Source organism: Rhinolophus ferrumequinum, chromosome 11 (genome assembly GCF_004115265.2).
Source record: "Rhinolophus ferrumequinum isolate MPI-CBG mRhiFer1 chromosome 11, mRhiFer1_v1.p, whole genome shotgun sequence".
Lineage (NCBI taxonomy): Eukaryota > Metazoa > Chordata > Mammalia > Chiroptera > Rhinolophidae > Rhinolophus > Rhinolophus ferrumequinum.
Window position 1 is genome coordinate 66,620,796 of NC_046294.1, and position 26,820 is coordinate 66,647,615.

General features: G+C 37.7%; 1 protein-coding gene across 1 annotated transcript in view; it reads right to left on the bottom strand.

Annotated features, from left to right (window-relative positions):
• MAML2 (mastermind like transcriptional coactivator 2) overlaps window positions 1-26,820 on the bottom strand; it is a 338,927-nt gene that overhangs the window by 11,799 nt on the left and 300,308 nt on the right. Inside the window, exon 3 of the mRNA XM_033120686.1 lies at window positions 58-261. Within this exon, the coding sequence (XP_032976577.1) occupies window positions 58-261 (204 nt within the window). The remainder of the gene's footprint in view (window positions 1-57; window positions 262-26,820) is intronic.

Here is a 26,820-nt window from a genome sequence, read left to right on the forward strand (position 1 = left end):
GAACTCCCTCTGTTGGGTCAACAGGTACATGCAGTAGAAATTAGTACAAAGTTTTACCGCATCGACCAGCATCTGCTGCTGGAGGAGAAGTTGCTGTTTCTGCTCCATGATCTGCCTCTGTAGAGTCTGTTTCTTTCCCATCAGTTGCTGATTCAACAGTGATGGCTGTGAGTTCATGTAACCACTTCCAGTGTTTGGATTTGAGCAGGGGTTGGGACTTGGACTGGGGCCTGTGTTCTGGCCTACCACAGAGTGTTGATCCTAAAGAAGAAAAAGAGGTGGGGTGGGGGAAGAGCTACTGTGAATTAAAAGAAGAAAAATGTAGCATAAAGATCATAAGCTGAGATTCCGAACATTTTTCATCTTGTTAAGATCAAACGTGGTTAATGGGTTGGAGATCAGAGAATTGCTTTTCAAGTGTAGAAGCAATAATTGCATATCACAGCAACCAAAGCAGCTGGGTTAATGACATTAGGGCACTGGAAAAGCTCCCATGTTACTCTGATGGTGGCACCTCCACATTCCAGAAGGCGTTTATGGAACCTCAAAGAAAACTACCATAAAAACATATGGCAAACCTCTCAATTGCTCAGGAACAAACACATCATAAAGTAATAAATTCTTCCTTTTCCCTAAAGTTAGCATATATCAATGCTAATCCTGCAATGAAAATTAGGTTTCAATTCATGTGTTTAAAAGTTGAATAACCATTTGGAACAGAAGGGGCTTAGCTTTCCATGATAAGGCAGGCAGGCCTGTGATTTCTGCTTTACAAACACTTGGAAACTTGAAAGGGGCTTCATTTTTCAGAGACTTGTTAATTTTGTTTCCTGGTCATTAAGTCAAAACTCTCAATGCTTAATCAGTAGAACACCCAACCAAGTGACAATGAGAAAGTATTGATTAAAAACTCACATTGTGTATTACATAATATCGGGTATTGGTGAATTGCCATTCTAATTTGAAGTCTCTACCAATCTTTAGGCATTGACAGGTCAGCACCCTGCAGGGCAGAAAGCTAAACCCAGCCAAATATTTTCATTAATTCCCAACGATGTGTTTTGGATTGAGCCGTACACTGTTGGGGTTACAAGAAAACTAGAGAACATCATCCTCACCTTGGAGAATTCATCCTCCGATTAAGGAAAAAATTACATACTTATCAGGTACAAGAAAACACAGAATCCAGTTTTAGGTTATAGTATGATACAAGGACTAAGCCAAAGATCTTCACATTTTGATGACATTCATTTGGGAAGCAGATGCTCTGGCCTTGCTCCAGAAATTCTGAGGCTGTAGGTCAGGTACCTGCTCAGGTGATTCTAATGCTCATTGGCCCAGAGAATGCTCTTTGAGAAACACTGGATATACGGCAGCAATAAAATCCAACTCTCGTTTCCCAACTGGAGGTTACAAGAGATTAAAAAGATAAAGCAACTCTCATGATGCCTGACAAGTAGTAGTAGGTACTCCGTTTGTGGAAAGTCTTTTCCCTTTTATGTCTTTCTCTTTCTTCAGTTATGTGCTGAGTTTAAAAAAAAAAAAAAAGTCACCAATTCAAAGTCTGGGGATGTAGGAAGCATGGCCTTGCTTTAATAATCCCTGACTACAGAGCTCACCAACTGCCTCAAAAGCAAAGAGATACCAAATACTCTTAAGATGACCGTGTACTGAGGCTTATTATAGGCCAGTCACTGTGTTCAGCGCTTTACGTGATTTATCTCATTTACTCCTCTCAACAAAACAATGAGCAAGAACTAGCATCATCATCCCAATTTTGCAAATGCGAAACCTTAGTTCAGAGAGATCACATAGAGATAAGTTGTGGAGGAGGATTTGAAGTCAAGGCTAACTCCAGAACGCCAGTTCTTGGTCACCATATTCTATCTATCAGCTGAGATGAGAAGCTTTGAGGAAAAAGATTTTCCTACTTTAAACCTGTGCAACCCATCTGTCCATGAACCAAATATTTATTGAGCACTCCCCTCAGGGGAGAGCACCCTCAATCAGGCACGTGGAAGGGAGTTTGATGGGGAGAAGGGCCGGGGTGCTGAGCCTGGGAGTGGGGTGGTCGGCTTCATCAGATAAAAATAATTAGGGCCATCTCTGAGAGAGGTCTATCCTCTGAGCAGCTTAAAGGAAGCATCCTCCAACGCATCTGCACCCTGTATGTTCAGTCACTTCTTTCAACTTTCAATCCATCATGGCTTTGGGGAAAGACTTCATCCCACATCTCCTACAAGCCACTCAGCATGGGGGCCTGGAGAGAAGCGTCATTAATAGAATGGCAGATGAAGAGCTATGAGTTGACTGCTCTTGGAGGAAAAATGGAGAAGGAAACACATGGAGGATTGAGTGTTGAAGTTTTGGTCCACCCACACCAATGAGAAGCAAGCAGAGCCCATGCCAGAGAGAAAGAGGTGGGGTCAGAAAAGTGTAAAGACACCCAGAAGTGATATTGGAGAAATCAAGGTGAGAGAGAATATATTGGAGGCAGTGATTGGCCCTCCACTCTCTATTTCTACCCAAATAGAAAATAGTCTGCTCTTTTCTATGATATTATTTGGAGTTTAGTTCAAGACTGTGTCAAAAGAGGATTTTGTGTTTTAAAAATACGGTTGACAAACATACGTAGAAAAATTAAATTCATTTTTCTTTCCATCCTTCTTTGCATGGCCATGCAATGGGTAAGACCATGAGCTCTGGAGATAGGCCTGACATCATTCATATCCCAGTTCTGGCTCTTATTAGCTGTGTGATCTGGGAGAAGCTAATTCACCTTCTTCAACCTCAATTTCCTTATCTATAAAATGGGAACAACAGCGCTGACTCCACAGGGTTCCAGTGAGAATGAGAGGAAATAATGCAATGCCCCAAATATTTAGCACGTAGTAAGCACTTAATAAACGATAGCTGCTCATAATTGTTGAATTTATTTCAACACAAAGGAGCAATAGTCTGTTTGTTTGCTGTGAAGCAAGGAAGACAGGCCTTGCAAATCGCAGAAAGCTGTTTTACATGTCAGCTCTAGCAGAAATGTAGTGGGCTCAGTTAGGTTGTATAACGCAAGCTACCTGTGGACTCAGAGAATTACCTTCATCCTCCAACCTGGAGATGGCAGAAGATGAGTTGAGTGTCATTCTCTGATGAACTGTCTTTTGGAGTATGCTTCGTTCATTTGGGTTAGGGGCTAAGCTCGGGGCACTGATACTTTAGTCTTTGCTGTGCTGTTTTTTCATTTCTTAATATCCAATTATTTATTAATAGAGCAGCCAATATACATTTACTAAATAGTGTGCCTTAATTTCCTCATTTGTAAGATGGAGCTAACTCTATTAATGACAGAAAATTAGACCGGATAAACTGAGAACAGTTCCAGGCACTCAGTAGGTGCTTGATAAATTTTAGCTATTAATATTTTTCTTATTTACTTATTTTTGTATTCTTCCGTATATGACAGAGATGGTTAGAAACAAATCTCTCTGTGAAGGAGCTTATGCTGTAAGCGCACTGCAGGTGTAGTGTGTTTGGCTCCCTCATGGTTTCAATACAGGTTGGCCCTCGTGCTCTCTGATTGGCCACTGTCTCTACTATTCCCTGTTTCATTATACCCACCCACTTTTCTCCTTTCTATTACTGCTTGGCCTATGCAGGCATTTGGATTTACTATCTCCGGCTTGTAGTTTACCTGGGAATCTAAGAAACACACATCTTTTCCCCACAGAGGCACTCAAAGTTATTACAGTAAAAAGTAATGCATAATAATTTCCATTAGGTGGTATGCTAGGCCTACTCAAGCCTTAGAATTAAAACCCAGATCTCTTCATGCTCTGTCTAGTCACCCGGGCATCCATTAAAGGATTTGATAGATTTTATTGCATATCTACTATGCACTATGTGTTAGGCTGTTTTCTATTTTTCAGAGTTTAAAAAAGTATTTAGAAAGGGGGGAAATGAAGAGAAAGAAAAGAGTGCTTAATGTTGGCAGAATTAGCAAACTTCATCAAAATAATTTCCAGTGAAATCTGGAAAACCACACTCCTCTAAGATTTATAAACGATCTGTGTGCCAAGAAAATGTAACTATATCTCTTTCTTTCTCTAATCAAACAGATGGAGTGTGCTAACTCTAGTTTCATTCCTTCACAATACCAAAAGATGTAAAAATAAGAGATAAGCTCCCTTGTGGAATTTTGTAGATTTTTAAAATCTTGTAGCTTCTGGCCCCTGGGCCTTACCATGTACTCTACCATACACATTCTTTCATTTCATGACTGAATTAGTGTTTGGCTGCTGCTACGGTTTTTTGCCCTATGTTAGCTATGAAACACGAAAGATCTCCTTACCCAGGCTTGCTGTCATTGCCAAGATGTTGTGCAAACTTTAGTACATAAAATATTTTGAAAGAAAAATATGCTCCTATGTGTTGGCTTTGATTTCCATATTCAGCCTCATTCTTTGCCTTAGACTGAGCCCATGTCTAACTTGATTTAATAGAATTCATCTGCTTTTCCCTCAATATTCATTTACCACTCAAGAGCTTGTGGAGGTCATGGTAAAAATGGCACATCCCCGTGTGTGTGTGTGTGTGTGTGTGTGTGTGTGTGTGTGTGTGTGTGAATTAGGTATTTCCATTGATGTAGTCTTTTATACGATTAAAAAATCCAGTTTTCTAGAGAAACTGGAGTTAAATATTGATTTGGCAGCAAATAATAGCCACACAACTGGTTCAAATCATGAACGTGAATGATCTTTCATTTTATGTGTGTATGGTTTCCGTTTTTGTTTTTGTTTTTGCTTCTATCAATGAAATTATAGTATTTGATACTAATCTACAAAGTAGGCGTCTGGTCCTATCATCCTGAGATTTAATATAAATTTACATTTAATATGCACTTGTAACCTTCCACATTTATGTGAGTGTGTGTATGTGTGTACTCCACAGGTTATCTATACTTTCAAGTTTTCCAACTGGACTATTGATGGGAAATTCATCTTCCAGAATGGTCTCAAGGATGTTAGGAGACCAACTGGTAAATCAGGCATATGATGACCAAACGTTTTAGCTGGAGGCAATTGAAGCATATTAACTAGTAAGAGGCAGTGTGTAAGGTTGATTGACGTTTATAGGAAGCTGGATGCATGGTTTAGTGTATGGAAAATATGGTAAAAGAATGCTTTCCCAAATTTTTCACTTTGTTTACTTAATATGGTGTCTTTGGATCACCATATGAAGTACTAACACAAAAAGATTGCAAACTACGTTTATAAAACCTGACAGAAGATTCAGGGAATACTTGAATCCTTTCATAGAGACACCCCTTTCCATTAGAGGACAAATTACTTGTCCTCCCTGTTATTACCTATATTTCTCTTAAAGCCACTTTGAAGTCCTTTTGAAAAAATGTCCAAGTTTAAAAATTAGAAATCAACCCCACTATTCTAGCCATAGTAGCAAATTCACCAATTCCCTCTTTTTAAAAAATTTCAGGAATAAATATTTAAAGAAACAGTATGCATAAAGAAAATCTTGCAAATCTCAATAAATAAACACCAGAGTATAGGCCTGGTCCTTGGGTCTTACTTTTGGATAAAATGTCTCTGTAAATCATGGTCAATATGTGAGAGATCTTTTTAAAAAAATGTAAACTAATAAAAATGCTGGGATTACCTCTTTCTTTCATTTTAATGGACTACAAGCGCTCTGTTGAGCAGGACTGATTTCAGCAAACGGAAGAATGGAGTCCAATGAGACATGTCCTGAAGCAGCAAACAAAAATGTTTCTGGTTTCATTGAAGTGTGTTGAAATATTAAGACTCATTGAATTCGGTCAGTTTTACTGTGAAAGCATTTCTGTGGGCTGATCAATGACACAGTAAGTTTCACAAAGCAAGCAAAGTTATCAGGCAGGTATTGTTCTTTTATTATTAAAAAAAAAATCTAAAAAATATTTATCTTCTGGGCATCTGGTTAAAATGGCTCTTTGTTTCTCTTCACTTATTTTAGAAGGGGGATATATAATGATTTTTTTTCACCACAAAAATGAAGTAACTTGGGATCCATGAGAGTATTTTGGCATGGGATGACTGCCCTTTCTTTTTCTTGGCTTCCAGAGCTAGGCATCTGCAATTTGCAAAACAAATTCAAGATAAAGTACCCAGCTGGGCAAGTTTGTACAGTAGATCTCACAAACTGGTTTGCTATTCAATCAATCTTTCTTTTTTCCCCCTTCTCTCTTTCCTTCTTTTCCTCTTCTTTCTCTGTCTCAGTGAACTAACTGCTCAACTGTTTCTCCAGGCTATTCATCTTCTGAACTGTCTACTTATGAAGCCATTTATTTATCTCTATGCCTGAGAAACAAGTTGCCTTGACTGTTTCAGACTCCCTACAAGCTGGCAGACCCACTTAAGTTATTTATTTGGGGCATGGATAGTGAGGTGGCTGTGGGTGGCTAAAATAATGGAACAGTTCTTGTTTGACACAAACAAGAATGACAACGAAACAACTATCAGGAAATCATCCAGGAAACAATTTTTAAACAAGAACCCTGGAGGGATAAAACACTGCTATCTCAGGTTGCTAGTCTTTTATTTCAAGGGTTAGTAAACTATGGTATGGTATGCCTGGTCAAATCCAGCTTGCCACCTTTGGGGGTAAATAAAATTTTATTGGAACGTAGCCATACACATTCATTTACACATTGCCTGTGGCTACACTATAACAACAGAGTCGAATAGCTGTGACAGAGATCTCATGGCCCACAAAGCCTAAAATATTTACACCTGGTCCTTTAAGGAAAAATATTGCTGACCCTTGCTCTTTTTGGCTGTACTAGCTAAGTAATGCTAAGTACTTTGGTCTTTTTTACATTAAATTGATAAAATGCCTTAGAGAAAGAACCCAGCAATCCTTGGAAGAACTGGCAATTTGGAAATAAGAAATATGTATCACAAGATCTGTGTATATTAGCCTTTCACTCCAGCCACCATTACACATAAGCAGCCACGGAAAAGCAACTCAGAGATCTTTCATCCAACTTCATTTCACAGATGAAGACACTGCCTAGAAAAGTTAAGGAATTGACTCACACAAGGTCACAAACCTAACTATAAGATGAACACATCTCAAAATCCAGGAAAACATATGAAGGAGAAAATGGATGGAATAAAATCTGCTTGAGAGAAATGTAGCTTGTCTGATAGAACTGGCTTGTTGGGGCGGAGGGGAGATGCTGAAAGCTGGCCCCCGCGAACACAGGAGAACGTATTTGGATTCGTATTTTTTCTTTGTCCTTTGCAATTATGAAGAGGAGCTGCTTTTTTCTTCTATTTAATAGGGCCTTTTTCTTTGCTTGCTCAGAACCTTCTCCCCCACCCTGCAAGGAAACCCTGATCATATTTTTATAATCTGTTTGGTTCAAATGATTAGAATGAGTTTTGTGGTCACTGTAGAGTTTATCCTTCAGATGTTACCTAATTTTCAACTCACCAGGACACTGCATCTATTCTTAGTCTCTGGGGTGGACACTTATTATGGGTTGGCATAGAAGAACAGTTCCATGGGCGAGGAAGCAGCATTTAGGTGGGAGAGTGGCCAGGAACAAAACGTCAGTGGGTCAGGGTGGAGTGGGAAGAGTTTGGTAACTCAAAGGAAGGAATGAGAAATTTTTCTCAAAAGAGAAGCTCTTCAACGTTAGAAGGGCTCTTTGTGGCAGACCTGAAATTTCTGTTCTGTAAGTTAGCTTTTAGCTTTCTGTCCCGAGAGCAATGGTTTCAAACTGTTCTTCGGATAACAGTGACTTTTGAGGATTTCACAAATCTATGGATTGTGTTTCTTTTCCCATCCCCTCAAGTACACATACAAGTAACAATTTTGGCTACATTTTCAGGGAGTTTATAAATTTTGTAAACATCCACAGACCATCCATCCATAGACCTCAGAACTCTAACCCCTCTCCTCAAAGGTTAGTGTTTATGAAAATAATGAAATGATTTCACCTTGGGTATATCCTCTGTACTGCCCTCCCAGCTTAAGACCATCCACGGCTCCTCATTAACTTTGACATCAAGCTCTAACTCCCAAGAATGGTATATTAAGTCTCTCCATGATCTGGCTTCTGGATCTTTCTCCAGTCTCATCTGTCAACACATTCTTTGTTCACTCTATGCTATAGTGATATCAAACTACCTGCAACTCTCCAAGTTCACAGAGCTCTTTCTCCTCTCCATATTTTTGCATATGCTCACATCCTCTCTGCCTGGAACACGCTTCCTCCCCTCCCATCGTTTCTAGGCTCAGCTCATTTTTCAGGAAGTCTTCTCTGACCTCCCAAGGCTGTTCAACGCCCCTTTTCTGTGCTTCCATAACATCTCATATTGGTCCACGAGGTAGTATTTGTCACTCTGTGTCACAGTTGTTTGTTTGCTTATATCTATCACTCATTATAAATGCTTGGAAGGCTGGATGTTTATCATGACATTCCCAGGGTACAGTGGACTCTCCATAAATGTTTCTTCTATAAAAAAATACATGCATAAATGAAGAAGCAGTTTGAAGCAGAAAAGGGGACAGAACTTCCTGCTGTAAGGCACAGAGGGTGAAAATGCTAGCTCTTTTCAAAGGCAACTGGAAAGCCAATAGAGAAGAGAAAGGCAAAGGCCGAGCAACATTGTTAACTCCAGTGCTGCTTTTATGGGTACGCCACCTGAGACGGGCTCATGGCATAAAGGAAGCTTTAGGAAGGAAGGGTTAGTGGTGAGTGATGGCAGAGATGAGAATGATGATGATGTGTATGTCTTGGAAGGCACACAGTCGGAGTATACTTTCTACTGATGCTTATTATTTTTTGAAAGCTGTGTACCAGGCCATGTGTTGAAGGCTTGCCATTTATTATCTCATTTAATTTCCATAATAATTCTGTTTTAACTATTATTCCCATTTTAAAGATGAGGAGATAGAGGTTAAGAAATTTCTTTTTTTCATGTGAAAAAATGATGAACTTTACTAGCTATCAGGGAAATGCAAATAAAAACCACGATGAGATATCACCTCACCCCGGTTAGAATGGATATCATCAGCAAGACAAATAGTAACAAGGGATGGAGAGGCTGTGGAGAAAAAGCAACCATCATACACCGTTGGTGGGAATGCAGACTGGTGCAGTGTGGAGGTTCCTCAAAAAATTACGAATAGGTGCTCGCTTCGGCAGCACATAGGCTAAAAAATTACGAATAGAATTACCAGATGACCCTCTCCTGGGTATCTACCCTAAAAAATCTGAAAACATTTATCTGTAAAGATAGATGCGCTCTGATGTTCATTGCAGCTTTATTTTCAGTGGCCAAGACAGTGACTTGTATTCAACTTTTGTTGTTGGTATATATTGAGTATTACAATTTTAATAGTTTTTTCTTTTCTTAAAACGTGTATACATTTTTTTGGCACCCTCTGTACAAATTATGATCATCAATCTGATAGAGAGATAGCATGGTGTTTACCATAATACCAGCAATAAAACAACAATATGTAATTAACTAGAGATGTGCTCTGTTACTTGAACTTAGCAATAGTTAAGCATTATCACCACACAACTAAAACAAGATTAGGAAATTGTGTTGAAGAGTAATTCTATCCTTTAAGTTCATTCTATAAATTGTATTGATATTCATCCCTTCTCTCTTTGGTATGTATCAACATATTAGGCTTATAACTCCTCCTTACAAAACCATTTATTTCAGCAAAGGGACATATATTAAGAACCAGTTTTATATCCTAAAATGGTGCTATTCCTTCCTCTAGAAATGTTTGGAAGGTATAGTTTTAGATGAGATAAATTATCAATATTTTCTGTTCTCATTAAAACTGAAGGCTATCCAATAAACTAGTAATGGAGAAGGGATAAATGGTAACATGGTTCAAAAAGGAAGGAAATCTCTTTTAAAGGGTTGGTTCTGAAATCAAAATGATGTCCAAATATTTAGAATTTAAAAAAAAATTGATTCCCACAAGTAGCTTCTAATACCTTGGAAAGAATACACGATTTTTTTCTTTGCAAATTAAAAAAAAAAATAGCAATATAGAATTTCGATTCTGGAATTTCACTTTAATAAAAATTTTATAGACTGCTTTTAGCTTATCTCTTTAAGATAGAGAAGTGGGAAATCTAAGAAAATTTTCACATACCTCATGTGCTATCTCACAACAAAATACTATCATGATAACAAACGTAGCCTTTGTAGCCAGAATGCTGGGGTTTAAATATTTCCTCCATAACTTACTAATTGTTCTTGGTCAAGTTATAAAAGTCTCTCTGCCTCAGTTTCTTATCTAGGAAGGGGTAAATAATAGTGCCTTCCTCTTATGATTGTAATATGGCCTAAATAAGATTATATTGGCAAATATGGGGCAATTTCTGGCTTACAGGAAGTATAAAAGTTAGCATTTATTTTAAACTGCTATTTTCTTTGACAATTTTTACTTCTTACTTATACACTATGACAATATTTCATTAATTCTTCTAGGAATCTGTTTCATGTGACCTGTGAACCTTGTTAATTTTGCAGTCTTCTCTTTTAACCTCTCCAGGCCTTACTTTCTCCAATTTTAAGATCTAGAAGTTAGATTATAATCTCTAAATTCCATTCTAGTGCTAGAATAGTTGAAATTCCATTTTTATTGAATCAAACTAACAATAAGTACCACTGTGATGAAATAATTAGATTTTTTTTCCCCACTGACTCTAAAATGCAACTTCACAACAATGATATGCAGCAGTTTTGCCACCATAATGAACAAAAACTACATTCAGGTTTGGGTGTGGGCAGTGGAGAATCAAACTGGTTATCTTTTTTTGAAGTGACTGAGGTAAGTAAATTGAGATTTGTGGATGGAAATGTTGGGAAAATGTATTAAACTGAATTCTGGACCTGTTCACGTACTTCAGAGTGGAAGGCACAATGTAGAACCATATTGCTTTGCTAATAACATCTGACTTTTCTGAACTGATGGTGTAAAAAGATCTATATTTTTTCCTGATTCTGTTAAAAAAAAAATCTATAAAATGTTTTGCTAGAGGTAACTTTTCTGCTTTAAATATCATTTTTCACTAAAATACACAAAATGTATAAACCTACAAAGTAGCTTACACATTCTGACATATTTCCTCTTATGAGAAATGAGAAAATATCTTGGTTATTGCAGGTTGTCTAACAGACATGGAAATCTAGATACACTGATACAGTAAAGTGACTGTGGTCAATATCTTCAAATGTGTCCATCTACTCTAATGTGACATGATTAGCTATTTTTGAATGTATTATTATAATGACCACAAAGGACATTAAAAAAGGAGCCATCTGTTCTCTGTTAAATGTAGCCCTGAAGTCGCTCTTGGATTAGCAAAGCAAGCCACTAAATACTTCAGGGGGACTTCAAAAAAACTAAGTTCTCCCTAAGAATCACTAAGGGATGAACTTCAAAGATTAGAGGTTTCACTTGGATCTATTCCCAGAAAATCAGGTTATTTACCCAATCTTATTTATGCAAACTATACAAACATGTTTTGATCTGCAGAGTACCAAAATAATGTTTAAGAAAAACGATAATGTTAAATGAAAAGCCTACCACAGAGAAGAATGAGGAAGGTCAACTTTATTGGGTCTGAGTACCTTGTCTGTCTACATTGATCAAATCAGCTGTACAACATGACCAGATCTGCTGTTTCTTTATGACTGTGAATCTAGAAAGAAGTACCTATTTTTTGTTTTTGTTTTTATTAACTCTGTTTAGTAATAAGATTAGGGATGTTTCACACACACACACACACACACACACACACACACACACACACAAAGTATTTTAGCTTCTCTGTTTCTGTTTGTTTGGAATTACAAGATGGAAAAGAGTCAAAATTATTTTTAGATGCAACCACTTTTTAAGACTTTTTTTTTCATCTACAAGGATTTCTAGTATAACTTGGACTTCACAAGCTAACTCTTTTCATTAATTCATCTGAATAGAGAATTCAGAATGAGGTAGGTCTTTCTTGGCACCTGTCCCACATAGGTGACTGGAATTACCTGAGTCCCAATCATATCTTGTATTTATCTTTGTTATAGAATAGATCAATTATTTATTTATTTACGTGTATGTTTTCTCTTACTACACTATTATTGCTTTAAGTTTGGATTGTTTTATTCATCTATATATCCGCACTACCACACATAAGCCTGGCATAAAACAGATACTAGTACATATTTGTTGTTAAATAAATAATGAATAAGTAATTACATGAAAATCAGATAAACTTAATTTATAACATGATTTGTCATTAGTTAGGTGTTATTAAGAAAGTAACCTGTATATCAAAAATTTTCAGAGAAATGACAAATATCAATATCAAGAATCATATAAAGTGCCTTACCTGGGAATATTTATTATTATTTGTGAATTCAGGAAACTATACAAGTCTTTTTGCTTATAATTAAAACCGTGAACTTAAATTTAGCACATATAGAGTTATGTGAACTTTCAACCTTTTTTTTTTTTTCCTCAACAATTTGGGTAGGTTGATTGTACTGGATTCTGTTACTTTTAACTGGAAACAGATTCTTGATTTGAACATAACTGTCCAGTGATTTTTCAATTGGGTAAACATTTGTGGCTTATGTTCCTAACTGCTGATCAGGAGAGAATGCATGAAGGGAGACTGATATATGTACAGTGACCAATGTTTACATTGTTTTGTACTTTCCAGATCCATGTGGTACTTTTTAACAAAAGGGTGTACATCTGGGACTGCAACAGCTCTTCAGCTGCTGGCTGGATCCAAATAACAGTTCATTTAGTATGTATCTGAGCATTTCCACATATTTAAATCAAAACTGTGACTAAACCTGAGCCAATTGGATTCCCTTTATAATTTGAAAATATTGTTATCTAGCCATCCACATAAGAAAAAAAAAACCACGAAAATAATTTTTAAAATGTCTAGCTTGTTCGTAAACTTAACAGAACTCGGGCCAAGTTTGTAAAATGCCACAACATTGAAAATCACAGAAACTTAAAACCAGTCAACTATTTTCTTTGCCTCCATATTACCGAATAATTGGCTTGAAAAAGTTGTTTAACTAAGTTAACTGAATTAATAAGTTGTTTTGGTATTAGTAAGACACAGCTTGATTATCTGATCCAAGAACACGATTTACCTGACAGATGTTTAATTGAAGTTTACCATATTTTTTTTTCGTCACCAAAAATGATTTATTTGGGAAAAAGAAAGGACTGCAACTCAGTGCATGCAGACATGGCAAGTCACATGCATACTCTGGACTGTGTGCCAGGAGTATTTTTCAAAGTTCATCATATTTATCTAATCTTTGCCAGGTCCTGACTTGAGCTTTCTCCATTTAGACACAGCTGTGTTTGACACCACTGAGATTCTAGCATCATTTTTAAAAGTTCCTTTCATGAAGGTATTGGGAAAGCGTTAGTGGTCCACTGTAGAAATGTGGTTAATAAATATTTTGAGCATGAATTAAGCTGAAGTATTTTGAGCTCTTTAGAAACATTGTTAGACGTTATGTCAATGAGGAACTGATGAGCTACACAGTTCATAAGAAAGGAAAGACAATACAGTTCTTTTAAAAGATAAATACATATCACTTAATACAGACGATGGCCATTTTCACACAGCAGCCCTTCTACACCCCAGTGCTGCACCTTTTCCTTTACGGCTCAGTCAAATCTGAATATTTTTCTCTCACATTTTCTTTACCTTAATTATTTTTTGGGCAGCTGGGTCCGTGGTTTCCTTGGAGGTAATATACCATTCATTGAAACCTCCTGCTATAGCTTTCCTTACCAAGAAGATATTAATCTTTGGATTTCCTGGTCCTTAGTCATAAAAGAAAGTGGCATGGTCACTATTTTTAAAGGAGAAGCAACACATCTGGATAAAATAGTGTATTTTAGTAATTTATTTATATCATTACTTATAAAACATCAAAGAGACTATTGGTATGTGGTGAATAACTTTCAGTCCAATTTAATATCAGTGGAACTAATTTGTGTACTTCCTACTACATTGGTTTGTAGAGGGTAGAAGAAAAACAACATGGACATTTGATATATGGTCCCTTCACTTCTTAGGGAAGCCATGAAAAGTATGGTAATTTACCTGTAAGCATCTATTACAGTACAGGAAGGCTGTAGTATTTCTATTTAAATGCAAATAATAATTCACAGCATTGTATAGAGAGTGATTTATTTTTATATGTTTTACCCCCCAGGATTTTATGCTAGCTACCAGAAAAATTGTCCAAGGACATCTGTCTAAGGATCTACCTTACAAAATGGTCAAGTATTCCTTAATGTTGATATCTATGGTCAAGGATAAAAAAACAATCAGGTCTACGAAGATTTATAAAGCATAGCTTACTGAAAGTTATTCTTTAGAGGGTTTTGGTTCCATGAACTGAATCAAGAACAATTTGTAGCTTTGGGGATGATCTACTTACTGCAAACTGTAATATGTCTTAAATGAGCAAACCACTTATAATTACCTTTATCATTGTAAATGTCCTGATTTCTGTCTTAATTTAGAATAGTTCCCCACTGTAACTTCAAAAGATAAATATTGTGGTCAGAGAAAATTTACATTCTATATATTTAACTACACATGGACACATATAAACATACAGGCGAGACTATGAAAATTGAAGTGTTTACGGGTTATATGTTGTGACCATTTTGCTAAACAAATAGGATTTCTACCGTGTTTCCCCAAAAATAAGACCTAGGCAGACAATTAGCTCTAATGCATCTTTTGGAGCAAAAATTAATATAAGACCCAGTATATTTATATTATATTATATCAAAGACTTATAGTAAAATAAGACCAGTCTTACAGTAAAATAAGACCAGGTCTTATATTAATTTTTGCTCCAAAAGATGCAATAGAGCTGATTGTCCGGCTAGGTCTTATTTTCGGGGAAACATGGTATTTAGAGATTTAAATGAAAAACTGGTGTTCCTGTTTGGGAGGATTTAGAGCAAATCTACTGGGAGATGCAGGGGCAGATCAACTGGCCTTTCCCAGGTCCCTTCCTACCTTTACATGTAGGGGACACTCTGGAAGAGGCATGTCTCTAAGTTATACAGGATTGGTTCTGATATCAGAGGAACATTCATAGTTACCTGTAGACTAGGCAGGGGTATAGGATGCCGACAAAGGCCACATTTTAGATTGCTGGAGGTCCAAACAGTCCCTACTCAACTTCCCTGATTACACTGTGGATGAGTTAAGAGGAATAGGGAATAAAAAGGAGACAAGAATAGGGACACGTAATATTTTGAACCAAATAGTTACATATGATATAAACCAGAATAAAGTTGCTTTATATATACATCAAAAAACTATAGTAGGCTTTATTTGTCAGAGAGAAACATTTTTGGCTTGGGGGGTGGGGTAGTAGATATAATTTGAGAATATCACCAGCAGTTTTAGTTATTCTATATTTTTAAACACTTTCACACAGTATATATTTTAATAATGAGGCAACGATGTTTATAAGAATTGTAGGGCCTTAAGGTCACATCAACCCAGAATAGTGTTTTTCATTTAAAAATAGTGTTTTTTCCTCCTTTAAAATGTTCCATTGATCTTTTATGGCAGTAAAATAAAGATTCAAAAATGATTACGTAAAAGACCATAAGCCAACTAAACGATGACAGAATAAGTGGGATTTTTTTTTTTTCTTAGCCTTTAGGCTAAACACACTTCAGCCTCTCACATGGTTTGGTAGTTAAGCATTTAGTTTGAAAAACACAATTAATATTTTATTTATAGAAGGCAGGAGAAATGGTAACACATCTTTAAATTTTGAATTCTGAATATCTGTGTTTGCCAAAAAAGAAAAGGCGTTTGTGTGTGTGTGCGTAGGTGTGGTTGGGCGAGGGTCTTTATATCATTACTACCATAAAATCTACATCTATCTTCTTTTATTATCAAACTTTTTATTTATCAAACTTCTTTTATTATCAAACTTTTTTTTCCCCCCTAACATCTCATATGCCAAAATTCAGCAGAGCCAAACCCTTGGATATCTGTTCTCTATTTTGGCCTGTAGTAACGTTTGGAAAACAGAATGTCCCCAGCGTCTTCTGAAAGCACCACTAGCAGGCGCTGTTTGAGCATATTCACTGAGGTCATCGGACTTGGGCAAAAAGGGAACAGCGGCTTACATCAACTGAGGATCAGCGAACAAAATCTCATAGCAACAGACACCAAAACAGTCCCTCATTACAAGCCTTGTCCAACAATCAAGTCTTTAACGAGAACAAAGGTTGACAGTGATTAATCATTAAGCAGTTCCTTGTTCCTTGCTGCACGTGTTCTCAGCAGCCTCCTGCAGAGGCAGTCTGGCATATTTCCTGTCTCTGTGCTCCACTGTGCCATGGCTGAAGGGACAGCCAGGCAGCCTTCTCACTATTTTAATTTCAAATGCTACAAACATCTACAGAGCTTCTATGTGCACATGTCTTGACTTTTATTCTGAGCCTGGCAGACTCTGAATGGATATAGGGAATGAGAACATAATAAGCTGTTAACTCCACATCTGCTTACTAGATTATGTTCAAAGACAGTATAAGAAATTGATTAAACACTGTTTTCTAGAATAAATCTTTGAAATCTGTTTGCTTCCTTAAGCAACACAATGATAAGTTGATATAATTTAGCTGTGCTACGAACATAAGATACCTTCACTACTGTTTCTACATGAAAAAAGCTTCTATGTTCACAAAGCACAGTGCTTTGAAAAGCTATAAAAATATTTTCAGAAGCTCTTTCAAATAATTCTGTTTCACAAAGCAAGGGGGTTGTCATGTTAACTAACATTGTCATTGTTTTATTCAATGCTCCTCTTTCTTGAGTGTTGTTAATTACTTGACTAGGTACATTTTATCTTAGCTGGTCATGCAATGGTATAGGTACCATTCACTTTAACAGATGGAATTGAAGGTTCTATGTTTTTCTTTTTCATCATGGTTAATACCACTGATGATAACCTTGTTACCTGTGAATTAGGAGGTCAGGTGAAGAGGGAAGAGAAGCTATGAGACAGATTTCTAGGAGGTGAGGGCAAGGGATAATGGAAATAACAACAAAAAAATTACGGAGGAAGTCTGATATGTTAACAACAAATACATTGTTTTTCCAAAAGCAAACATCACATCTAACAAAAAACAAAATGAGATAACTCTAAGGATTCTTTATATCTAAAAAGAATCCTCTAAAAAGAATGCTCATTTTACACTGGTCAAAATTAAGTAATGGCAAGTCTCCAGTTGTTCAAGTAGAAGATTTTACAAGTATGTCTACGATAGAAAAACTAAAGCATAAAATTCAATCACAAAATATGAAATATGCAATTTTCCTGGTATACTCAGCATTTTAGTGCACTGCTGCAATTTCTTTAAAACTGAGTTATATTCACTAAGGAAAGGGAAATGACAATGACATTCTACAAACAAAAACACCACCTTATTATTGGTAACTAAGCTCCTCACACAAATGTATGTGACAAAGATGACATAATGGTCGTTGACTCATGTTAAGATCAAAGCAGCCTGTTAGAAAACCCATACAGAAAATGAACATCTTTTAACTGGAGCCTCCTGGAATCAACATTTAAAACATTTAAAACAGTGAACTCTGAACTGTGAAGAAAAGCAATGAGGAACTACAGAGGAAAGCTTCCAGGGTGTGAGATGGTCTTAGACTGTATACTTATTATACACCAACCAATCAGAACATTTTAACTCAACTCAACTTACAGTAATCTTCTCTAGCTGGTTCTATGTAAGTTAGGGAAAATTGACTTCATTTCTCACAAATTTACTTTTAAAACGCCGTATTTGGCTTGAAGTGGTCTGCTTATCCTTACTCTTTTTCCAATTAGAAGCTAAGCTTATAACATTTGGGGGCTTATGTCAAAGTCTTAGGGCAGGAATCTAAATCAATTGCAAGTTAAGGGATTCTAAAACTATGTGTAGATGGCATGGAACATTAGAGCAATTTCTAAATCATGAGGTATGTAAGTCTCAAAGAAATTCCAATACATGCTTATTGGAGTTATTATCCATAAATAACAATAATTACGATCATATGTTGAGAACTTATGAGGCATCAGCCGCTATGCTGGATGCTTTATGCATGATCACATTTCACAACTCTAACAACGTTTTAAGATAGGCGCTGTTATCCCCATTTTACAGATGAGAGAAATGACATTTAGAGATGGTAAATAATTCATCTAGATAGTAAATGATGGAGCCAAAATTCTAGCTCAGGCAGCCTGACTTCAGAGCCCTGCTATAATACCAACCATTAGAAATAATACAGAACTAACTCAGCCAGAGTATTTGTTATAAACCATGAAAAATACATACTATTGGTATAATATAGAAATAGGAGGCAATGTAATCTAATACAATAAATATAGAATTTGGAGATATGGGGCCTGCATTTGATACAGTTGTAATACGATATTGAGCAAGTTGCTTCATTTTTTTGAATTCTAGTTTTCTCATCTGTAAAAGTAGTATGATGCTTAATTGACAGTGTAGTATCTGAGATAATATATGTAAAAAGCATTTTGTAAACACTGTACTCCAGTTGTCTAAAATAAAAGCATGAAGCTGCAGACATGTTTTCTACTGAGCTGAAACAATAAATGTAAAAAAGCAAAGAACAATAAAATGAAAGTGCTAAGAAGACAAAAAGGCAATTCAGGGAAGCAGATTAGCTACGAACCATGTATATCAAAATGTGTACCAATTATTTATACCACAGGAAAGATATAGTCAAAGTGAAGTGAAAAATAAGTTAATTTTCTGCGGGCATTATGGCATAGTTGTTAAGAACACAGACGTTGCACTTACACAGATTTGAGTTTAAATCCTGAGCAAGTAACTGAAGTCTTCAGATCTCTGTTTTTCTCATTAGTGAAATAGAGACCATGAATATACAAATTAAAGGAGATAATGCATATGGAGTTCTTCTTATCAACAAGGCTCAGTTAATATTGGTGACTATTACAATTATTATTTAATTTCTCACATCATTGCAGTTTAAATGAAAGAATGTAATTTCAGGAGAGGTATACATCAGAGACCACACATCTGTGGCTTCCAGGGCCTTAACAAAGGAGGTTAAGGAAGGCAGTCCCTCCCTAGGAAATGCACATAAAAGTGGCATTTGGGACTGCCTGTAAGTACATCATCGGGTGGATTCTAAAGTCCTTTTCCTCAAAACTTAATCTTCCCTTAAACTGATCGGCCTCGACAATCAGCTCTTATCAGCACTTCAGATTGGGTCTCTGTGTCTATGTAGACAGACTTAGATGGTTTCATTCAACGAAATCTTGTAGCTCAATTTATTACCTGAATCTGGAACGGCTCTCTGCCTATTCATGAGAACAGACACTGACGACTCGTACCGGGGTGGGAGGGAATGGGGAGAGCTCCTGTTGGGAGGTAGCGGAGAGCAAGCAAGTGAAGGAGACGGGAGACAAAGAGTAGAAAATAAAAGCTGGAGATCAGACAGTCTTCCTGACCATCCTGCTCCTCTCGGCAGCAGGAAGCTCTCTGAGGATCAGATCATCAAATTACCACCTGCCCCAGATTCAGGACGCTGATGGACACGATGCTCCTCCACCTGGCCTCTTACACCTTATTCCTGCTGATGCTTTGAATCTCCCCTTCCCCAAGTTTGAAAGGAGTATGAACCATCCTACTTGGCAAAGATATTCAGATTCTAGGAAGAACATTAATTGTGGGAATGTAAGTTATCTCTGATAATATTTTGCAAGTGCTTTTGGAAATAGAGGGCTCCTTATGTCCATTTAAGTACAAATACCCAGAATGCTCTTCTAAGTTACATTTGTCTGGAATTATGGGCGTTAGAAACACACAAAAAAAACAGTCAATACACTATACACTGTTACTATCCTCAAAAAGAAAAAAGGCTGAACTTTTTATTTAGAATGCTTTCAGATTGGAACACAAGACAGAAAAAACAGGAATAACAGTCCAAAGTTCTATGAAAAATATTTGTTTAAATAGCTAAAAAAAAAAAAAAAAAAAACACGTGGGGGGTAGAAAGACCCAGTGAAATATTTCTAGTTGTCTTTTCTTGTTGATATATGGGAACTATATAAAATTTACAGCTTCTGAAAATAATAGTAAGATGTAGTAGTTTTAAAAAATAATTTAGTAATATGAAATATATGAGGAGTAACCAGTAATGACAACAATAATATTCAACACGTATTGAGTCCTTTCTAAGTATGAGGCACATTATAAACAATTTAAAGACATTAACCCTGTTTAATCTTTACAACCGTCTTTCAAGGTATATCTTACTCTTTCTTCCATTTCATAAATAAGAAAAATGATGCTTTTAGAGAAATTAACCAAATTGTGCAATATCCTTTCAGTCAGTAAACTGTGAATTCAAATCCAGTTTGAACGGACAGGTGTGCCTTGGTTGATGCAACCCTCAATTTCTTTAAAATTGCATGTAAATGAAATCTTAAAAACTGAAACACACTCCAAGATTTTAAGACTGGGTTTCCCTCCCTCCCTCCTACAAAGTTGTCCAAAACATCTGACCCTCATTTCTTCTCTTCTCATTCGATCTTGAACCCTTTCCACTCAGGTTTTTGTCGCTAGATTTCCAATGAAGTATCTCTTGTCAAAGCCATCAATGATATCTTCCTTCCTTCCTACCTTCCATTCAAAAAATATGTTTTGAGTTCCTACTGTGTCATGCACTAGGGTTGCAGCAGTAAGTGAAACAGAGTCCTGAGTCTCATTAAGCAGATATTTTGGTGTAGGAAGACAGATAATGAACATATGAACAAATAATATATCACATGGTGATGTGTGCTATAAAAAATGAGAAAGTGGGACTGGAGTATAGCATGTGGGTTGGAGTGCATAAGGTGATCTAGGATAAGATGGCATTTGACCTGAAGGAAGTGAAGGGATATCTGGAGGAATTCCAAGTCCTGAAATTCCTTAAGTCTTGAGGTGGCAGCATGTTAGGTATGTCTGAAACATGGCTAGCAGACTGATGTGGCTAGTGCAGAAAAAGAGAGAAGAGTGGTGGTGGTCGTGGAGGGGGTGGGGTGATCCTGTAGGACCTTGGATGTGATTGTCAGAATTTGAACTTTTACTCTGAGTGATATGAAAATGCATGAGAGGATTTTGAGCAGAGGAGTGACATGATCTGATTTATGTTTTAAAGATCACTCTGTCAGCTCCGTAGTGAATAGTTTGTATGGGAAAGGAAGATCAGTAAGGAAGGCAATAGGAATAATTTAGGAGAGAGATAGTGGTTTGGACCAGGGTGGTGACAGTGGGAAGTGGCTGGATTCCAGATAGACTCAAAGGCAGAACCAATAAAATTAACCAATGCACTAGATATAGAGTGAGAAAGAAAGAAAGGCAGCAAGGGCAACTATAGTATTTTTGGCCTGAGGAGAGGGAAGTATAGAGTTATCATTTTCTGAGATGGGGAAGACTGTAAGACAAACAGTTTTGTTTTGTTTTTGGTTTTGAGCGGAGTGGGTGGGGTTTGGAGATAAAGAATTTATCTTGGGGTCTGTCCAGGTTGAGATGCTTAACACATCCAAGTGTAGCTGTCAGGTAGGCGACTTGATATATGAGTCTGGTGTTCAGGAGACAGATCCAGAATGAAAATATAAATGTGGGAGTTGTCAGCATACAATAGATATCTACAACCATGAATTTGGATGTTATCACCTAGGGAGTGCGTGTAGAGGAAGAAAAGAAGAGATCCAAAGACTGAACCCAGGCACCCTATTGTTTAGAAGTCTGGTAGATGAAAAAGAAACCAATAAAAGAGACCAAGAACCATGAGAGATTTGTGTCCTGAAAGTCAAGCCAAGAAAGGGTGTCAAGGAGAAGAGAGTGATCCATGGAGCCAATGCTGCTGCTAAGTCATGTGAGATGAGAGTTGGGAATTGACCGTTGGGATGGACAACTGATGGTTTTCACAAGAGATGCTTCATTGGAAAGCTAGAGACAAAAAACTTGATGGAATGGGTTCAGGATTGAATGAGAAGTGAGGGTCACGTTATTTTTTTGAGAACTTTTTCAAGGAGTATTGCTGAAAAGGAGGGCAGAACACTGGAGAGGCAGCAGAGGAGATGTGGAGGTTTTTTGTTTGTCTAGGTTTGCATGCTTATGAAAATAACTTAAGGGAAAATGGCAAATGCCTTATAATGTAAACTCATCCTTATTTTATCTGCTTCATTTTACACATACTATATACATACATATATAGGTATATATATAGTTTAGTATATTGGTTTTGCTTATGTAGCAAAAAACAGTACTAGTAAGTATTACTAGTGACATTGTATGAGTGCTAATGATAGACTTTAGTTATCATCCTGATCGTAGCAATTATTTTGAATATAATATCTATAGAGTTTGGTCTCTAATACCTTTGCAACAGAAATCTACTGGCTTTAATTTGAAGTCTTCTGGGTGGAAATGCCTGTTGGATGTGCTCCAAAAATTACAAACAAGTTTTTGAATATAGTTATAGCCACATTATGGAAAAATGTTATGGAAAGTATTAGCTGTTCACTCAGTTCAGATATAACTCCTGGCATATCAACTTTTATTTGGGCTAAGGTAACTCAACTTTCTGAGTCCTATAACAACAATTAAATTGCCCATTACAGCTACTTCAGCAGCAAAAGGCTAACAACAACTATAAGAATAGTAATAATAATGTAGCTGTAGAACCAGACACGTGGCAGTGAAGAGTGGGTTGACAAGCTACTGAAACAGCGCAGCTGAGAGAATATGTCAAATGTAGAAGACCCTACTATTGGAAGGACATGATTGTACGTGGTAGCCCATTTTGGATGAAACTTTTATTCAATAAAAAAGTCCAGCTGCCAGTTTATAAATTTCCCACCACATTCATGACTCAATAGCACAGACTTCGGTTGTCGCTTGGAGTCTCCCAGTTCTGGAGTTTATGCTATTCAGTTGTTAAGTGCCATTTATTGAGAGCTTTCAGTCTATGGATCCACTCTCCACGTGGCCAATGTTGGAGGTACAAGTCAGTAAAGGGTGAATGAACTCCCCTTTAGATGGCGCAGTTTTGCACACAGATTTAGCAGGGAGAAAAGGAGGAGCAACTGAGAAGAGACCTTTTAAACCCTTATTTCACTTCTAAACTCCAACAAAGGCCAACATAATTCCTGGAACCCTCTCTAAGCAAAACCCTTGAGGGTAAAGTGTGCCTTCAAAACTTTCTTTTCCTGCTATGTTTTTCCCTCCCTTTCATCAGATTCTCATTTTTCTTAAGCTCCAGCCTTCTGCACAGGACTCTGTACCCTCTGCTTGCTTCTGAGGTCTAAGCCATACTTGCCTTCCCCACTAGGATCACATGCCTCAGATTTATAAAAGTTCCCTTTTTGATATAAAAAAATCTGTCTTATGGTCAATTTCTCTTGTTCTCAGCTGGGTCAGTACTTTCCAAACTTTAACATGAATATGAATCACTTTGGGATCTTGTTAAAAGGCAACGTCTTATTTAGTAAGTGTTTGGGTGGGGGCAGTACTGAGACACTGAGGTTTTGCATTTTAATAAGCTCCCGAGTGATTCTGATGCTGCTGGCCCACAGGCCATACCCTGAGTATGCCAGGTGACTGAAAGCTAAATGGATACTAAAGTTTACTGTAAACTAAGATGGTAGGGGTTTATTGTATGTCTGCTTTCAGAAAATGTTTGTAGTTTCACAGGCACATTTTATGTATTAACCAGAAAAGTTGATGAAATAGGAATTTGAGGTGTCAGTGGCAGAGTTTATGGGAGAAAAATTTGTCAGTAGAAAGAGAGAGGCTGTTATTCCTTTTCAAATCATGTTACCTTTAAGTCACCCGAAGTCTAGAGCTAGACTTTAAAGGATAAAACCAGAAGCTCTCCTCTAATGAAGCTTGGTCTGAATGCCGTAGGGACAACTGTGCTACAATGAACACAGGACAGATTCTCATGCTAGGGATTTTCTTTTGTGGTGTGTGTGTGTGTGTGTGTGTGTGTGTGTGTGTGTGTGTGTGTTTGTGTGTTTTAGTGAGCAGAGTTATACGAGGTGTGTTCAAAAATACGGTGAATTTTAAATTTAAAAAAATTATTACAGTAAAAGACATATTGCCATTAATCCCCCTCACTTTAAAAAAAAAAAAAAAGTGTCTTTAGTTGCCCTATCAGGGTTGCCTCGATATCCTGAATCGATTCAAAACATTTATCTTTCATTGTCATTTTGACTTTGGGGAAGAGCCAGAAGTCGCAGGGTGCCAGATCCGGTGAATAACACGGATGAGGACACACCGAAATGTTCTTATCTGACAGAAATTGCTGTATACCAGAAGTGATGTGTGACATGGAGCGTTGTTATGATGGAGGATGAAGTAAAGACACTCACGAGAAAGGACTTCCAGAACTGCTTCAGAAAGTGGCAAGAACAATGGGATAAGTGTGTGTTCAAAGTGAAGGGGAGTATTTTGAGGGGATTAATGGCAATGTGTCTTTTACTGTAATAAATTTCTTTTATTTAAACATTCCCCATATTTTTCGATCACACATTCTATGTAAACATAGAAGCTTTCCTTAAACTCATCTCCCCAGCCCTCAGCCTAGATCAGTCACTTCTCACATGTGCTTCCATAGAATCCTGGGCTGCTTCTTATTGAAGCTGCTGTCACACAGTGTGGGTTCTTCTTCCCCATTAGACGGGGCACTCTTTGAAGGAAGAATTGTATCTGGTCACCACTGTATCCATGGCCATCACACATAGCAGTGATCGATAAACATTTGTTTAAACAAATGGAAGTCTATGTTTTCCAGACTTCTGTAGCTGATGTCTTTAATTTCATAAGGTTAAAGTTATAATCCATTACTAATCCAACACATCAAAGCCTCATTGTGGGCTGCTCACTGAATGTTTGCAGCTCTCTGACTACTGGGCCTGTGGCAGGATTGTACTTCTTGGACTCCATGGGGAACATGTGATTAGCTCTGGCCAATGAGTTGTGAGCTGCAGGAATGTGTTACTCTCTGGCTAAGAATTTATTTGCTAACAAGAGACCCTTGAGCACTCTCTCTTTTCTCTCTGGTACAGCAACTGGCAATGCTCAGAGTGGTGGCTGCTCCATCACCCTTAGTCCCAAATGGCTATGATGAATAGATCTCCCTGCCCCCACTGTGGACATATAGCATAAGAAATAAAAGTTTGTGTTTTAGGCATTAAGATTTTGGTGGTATTTGTTACTGCAGCATAACCTCGCCTACTCTGATCAATACAGGTTATGAGGGTAATGTCCCAAACTGAGGGATGCTAGGTCCTGCCTGTTCCCGACCCAGCATCTTTCTTCCCTTCGAAGCTGGTTTTCATGTATGGCCCTGAACCAAGTCTCTGGTTCTGACAGTAAGCTTTGCCTGTGTTCCTGAGATCAAATTCACACCTTGAAGCTGGTTCTGGTTGGAGGAGCCCTGTCATGTGTCTGTGACTAAGTTCTGGTCTCTGTAAGCTCAGACTCTCCAGGACAACAGACGCTCTAGGATGAGAGGTACTATCTTGCTTTTGCCATACCGGCATCGTGATAATGCTTCTGAGCCCGAATCACCTCTCCAGCTCACCCTGTCTGTTTTCCTGCATCTCTGTCATGGCTCCTGTCGTCCATTCCACATGATCCTTCTATAAGTCAGAGCACCCTGAAGACACAGTTGAATTTCATTTTGCTGAATACATAATGGTATTCCCACCAGTTATCTGTCACTGTGTTCTGTCGGTCACAATGATCTCCATGGCTATCCGCTGTCCTGAATCTGTCCCCAAACCCCAATGCCTGCCCTGTTACAATTAGGGAATTTTGTCCCAGTTTTCTGCAGTTTTCATCCTTCCCTGAATCACTATAGTTTAATGGGCCATGTGTATGTGTGTCCAGAGACACAACAGATGGGATCTTAGGGATTAAGGTAGCAAACAGAGAGCAGAGGGCGTTTAGAAGGATTAGTCTTTCGCCTGGTGGGGAAGATAGAGACGGATGCCGGGGAGCTGATTTGAACAGGTCACTTGGCCCTATAAGCATATATGTGATAGTTGTTGGATTTTGTCCACTCTCACTGTCCCTGTCTGTCTGCTCCTGTAAATATTTATAAAAGAAAGAACACAAGATTTAAAGTAAAAAAAAAAAATGGTTTAAGTGCCAGCTGTGCCATTGGCTAGTTGTGAGACCTTAGAAGGATCAGTTAACCTCTCTGAGCCTATCTGTTCAAGCGTAAAATAAAGCTAAGAGCATGTCCCGAATGTGGCCCATAACGAGGCTGACATTATGGGGGTTTGTAAGATTCACATAACAGGATGTTTGAGGAAGCACTCAGCCTACTGTAGAGAGCTTTATTCATGTAAGGTGGTATTATGGTGATGAGGATAGAACAGACAGGCAGATGAACTTGACCAGTTGGCATCAGCTGAATCTTAAAAGTGAGTGAGGTATGCAGAGCTGAAGCAAGATTCTGTAAGGAAGAGAGTTTAGGGGCATGAAGTCCTGGAGAACCAGTCAGAATAGGATGAAGCACCTCTGTGGGGATGGGCGGGGGGCAGAACAGACTGTCCCGGGTAGGACGTTCAGCTAATCATGCTACTGACTGATCGTCCTCAATCAGGGAAGTTCAACCACATTGCTTCCCCTCCTGATTGGTAGTTGTGGTGG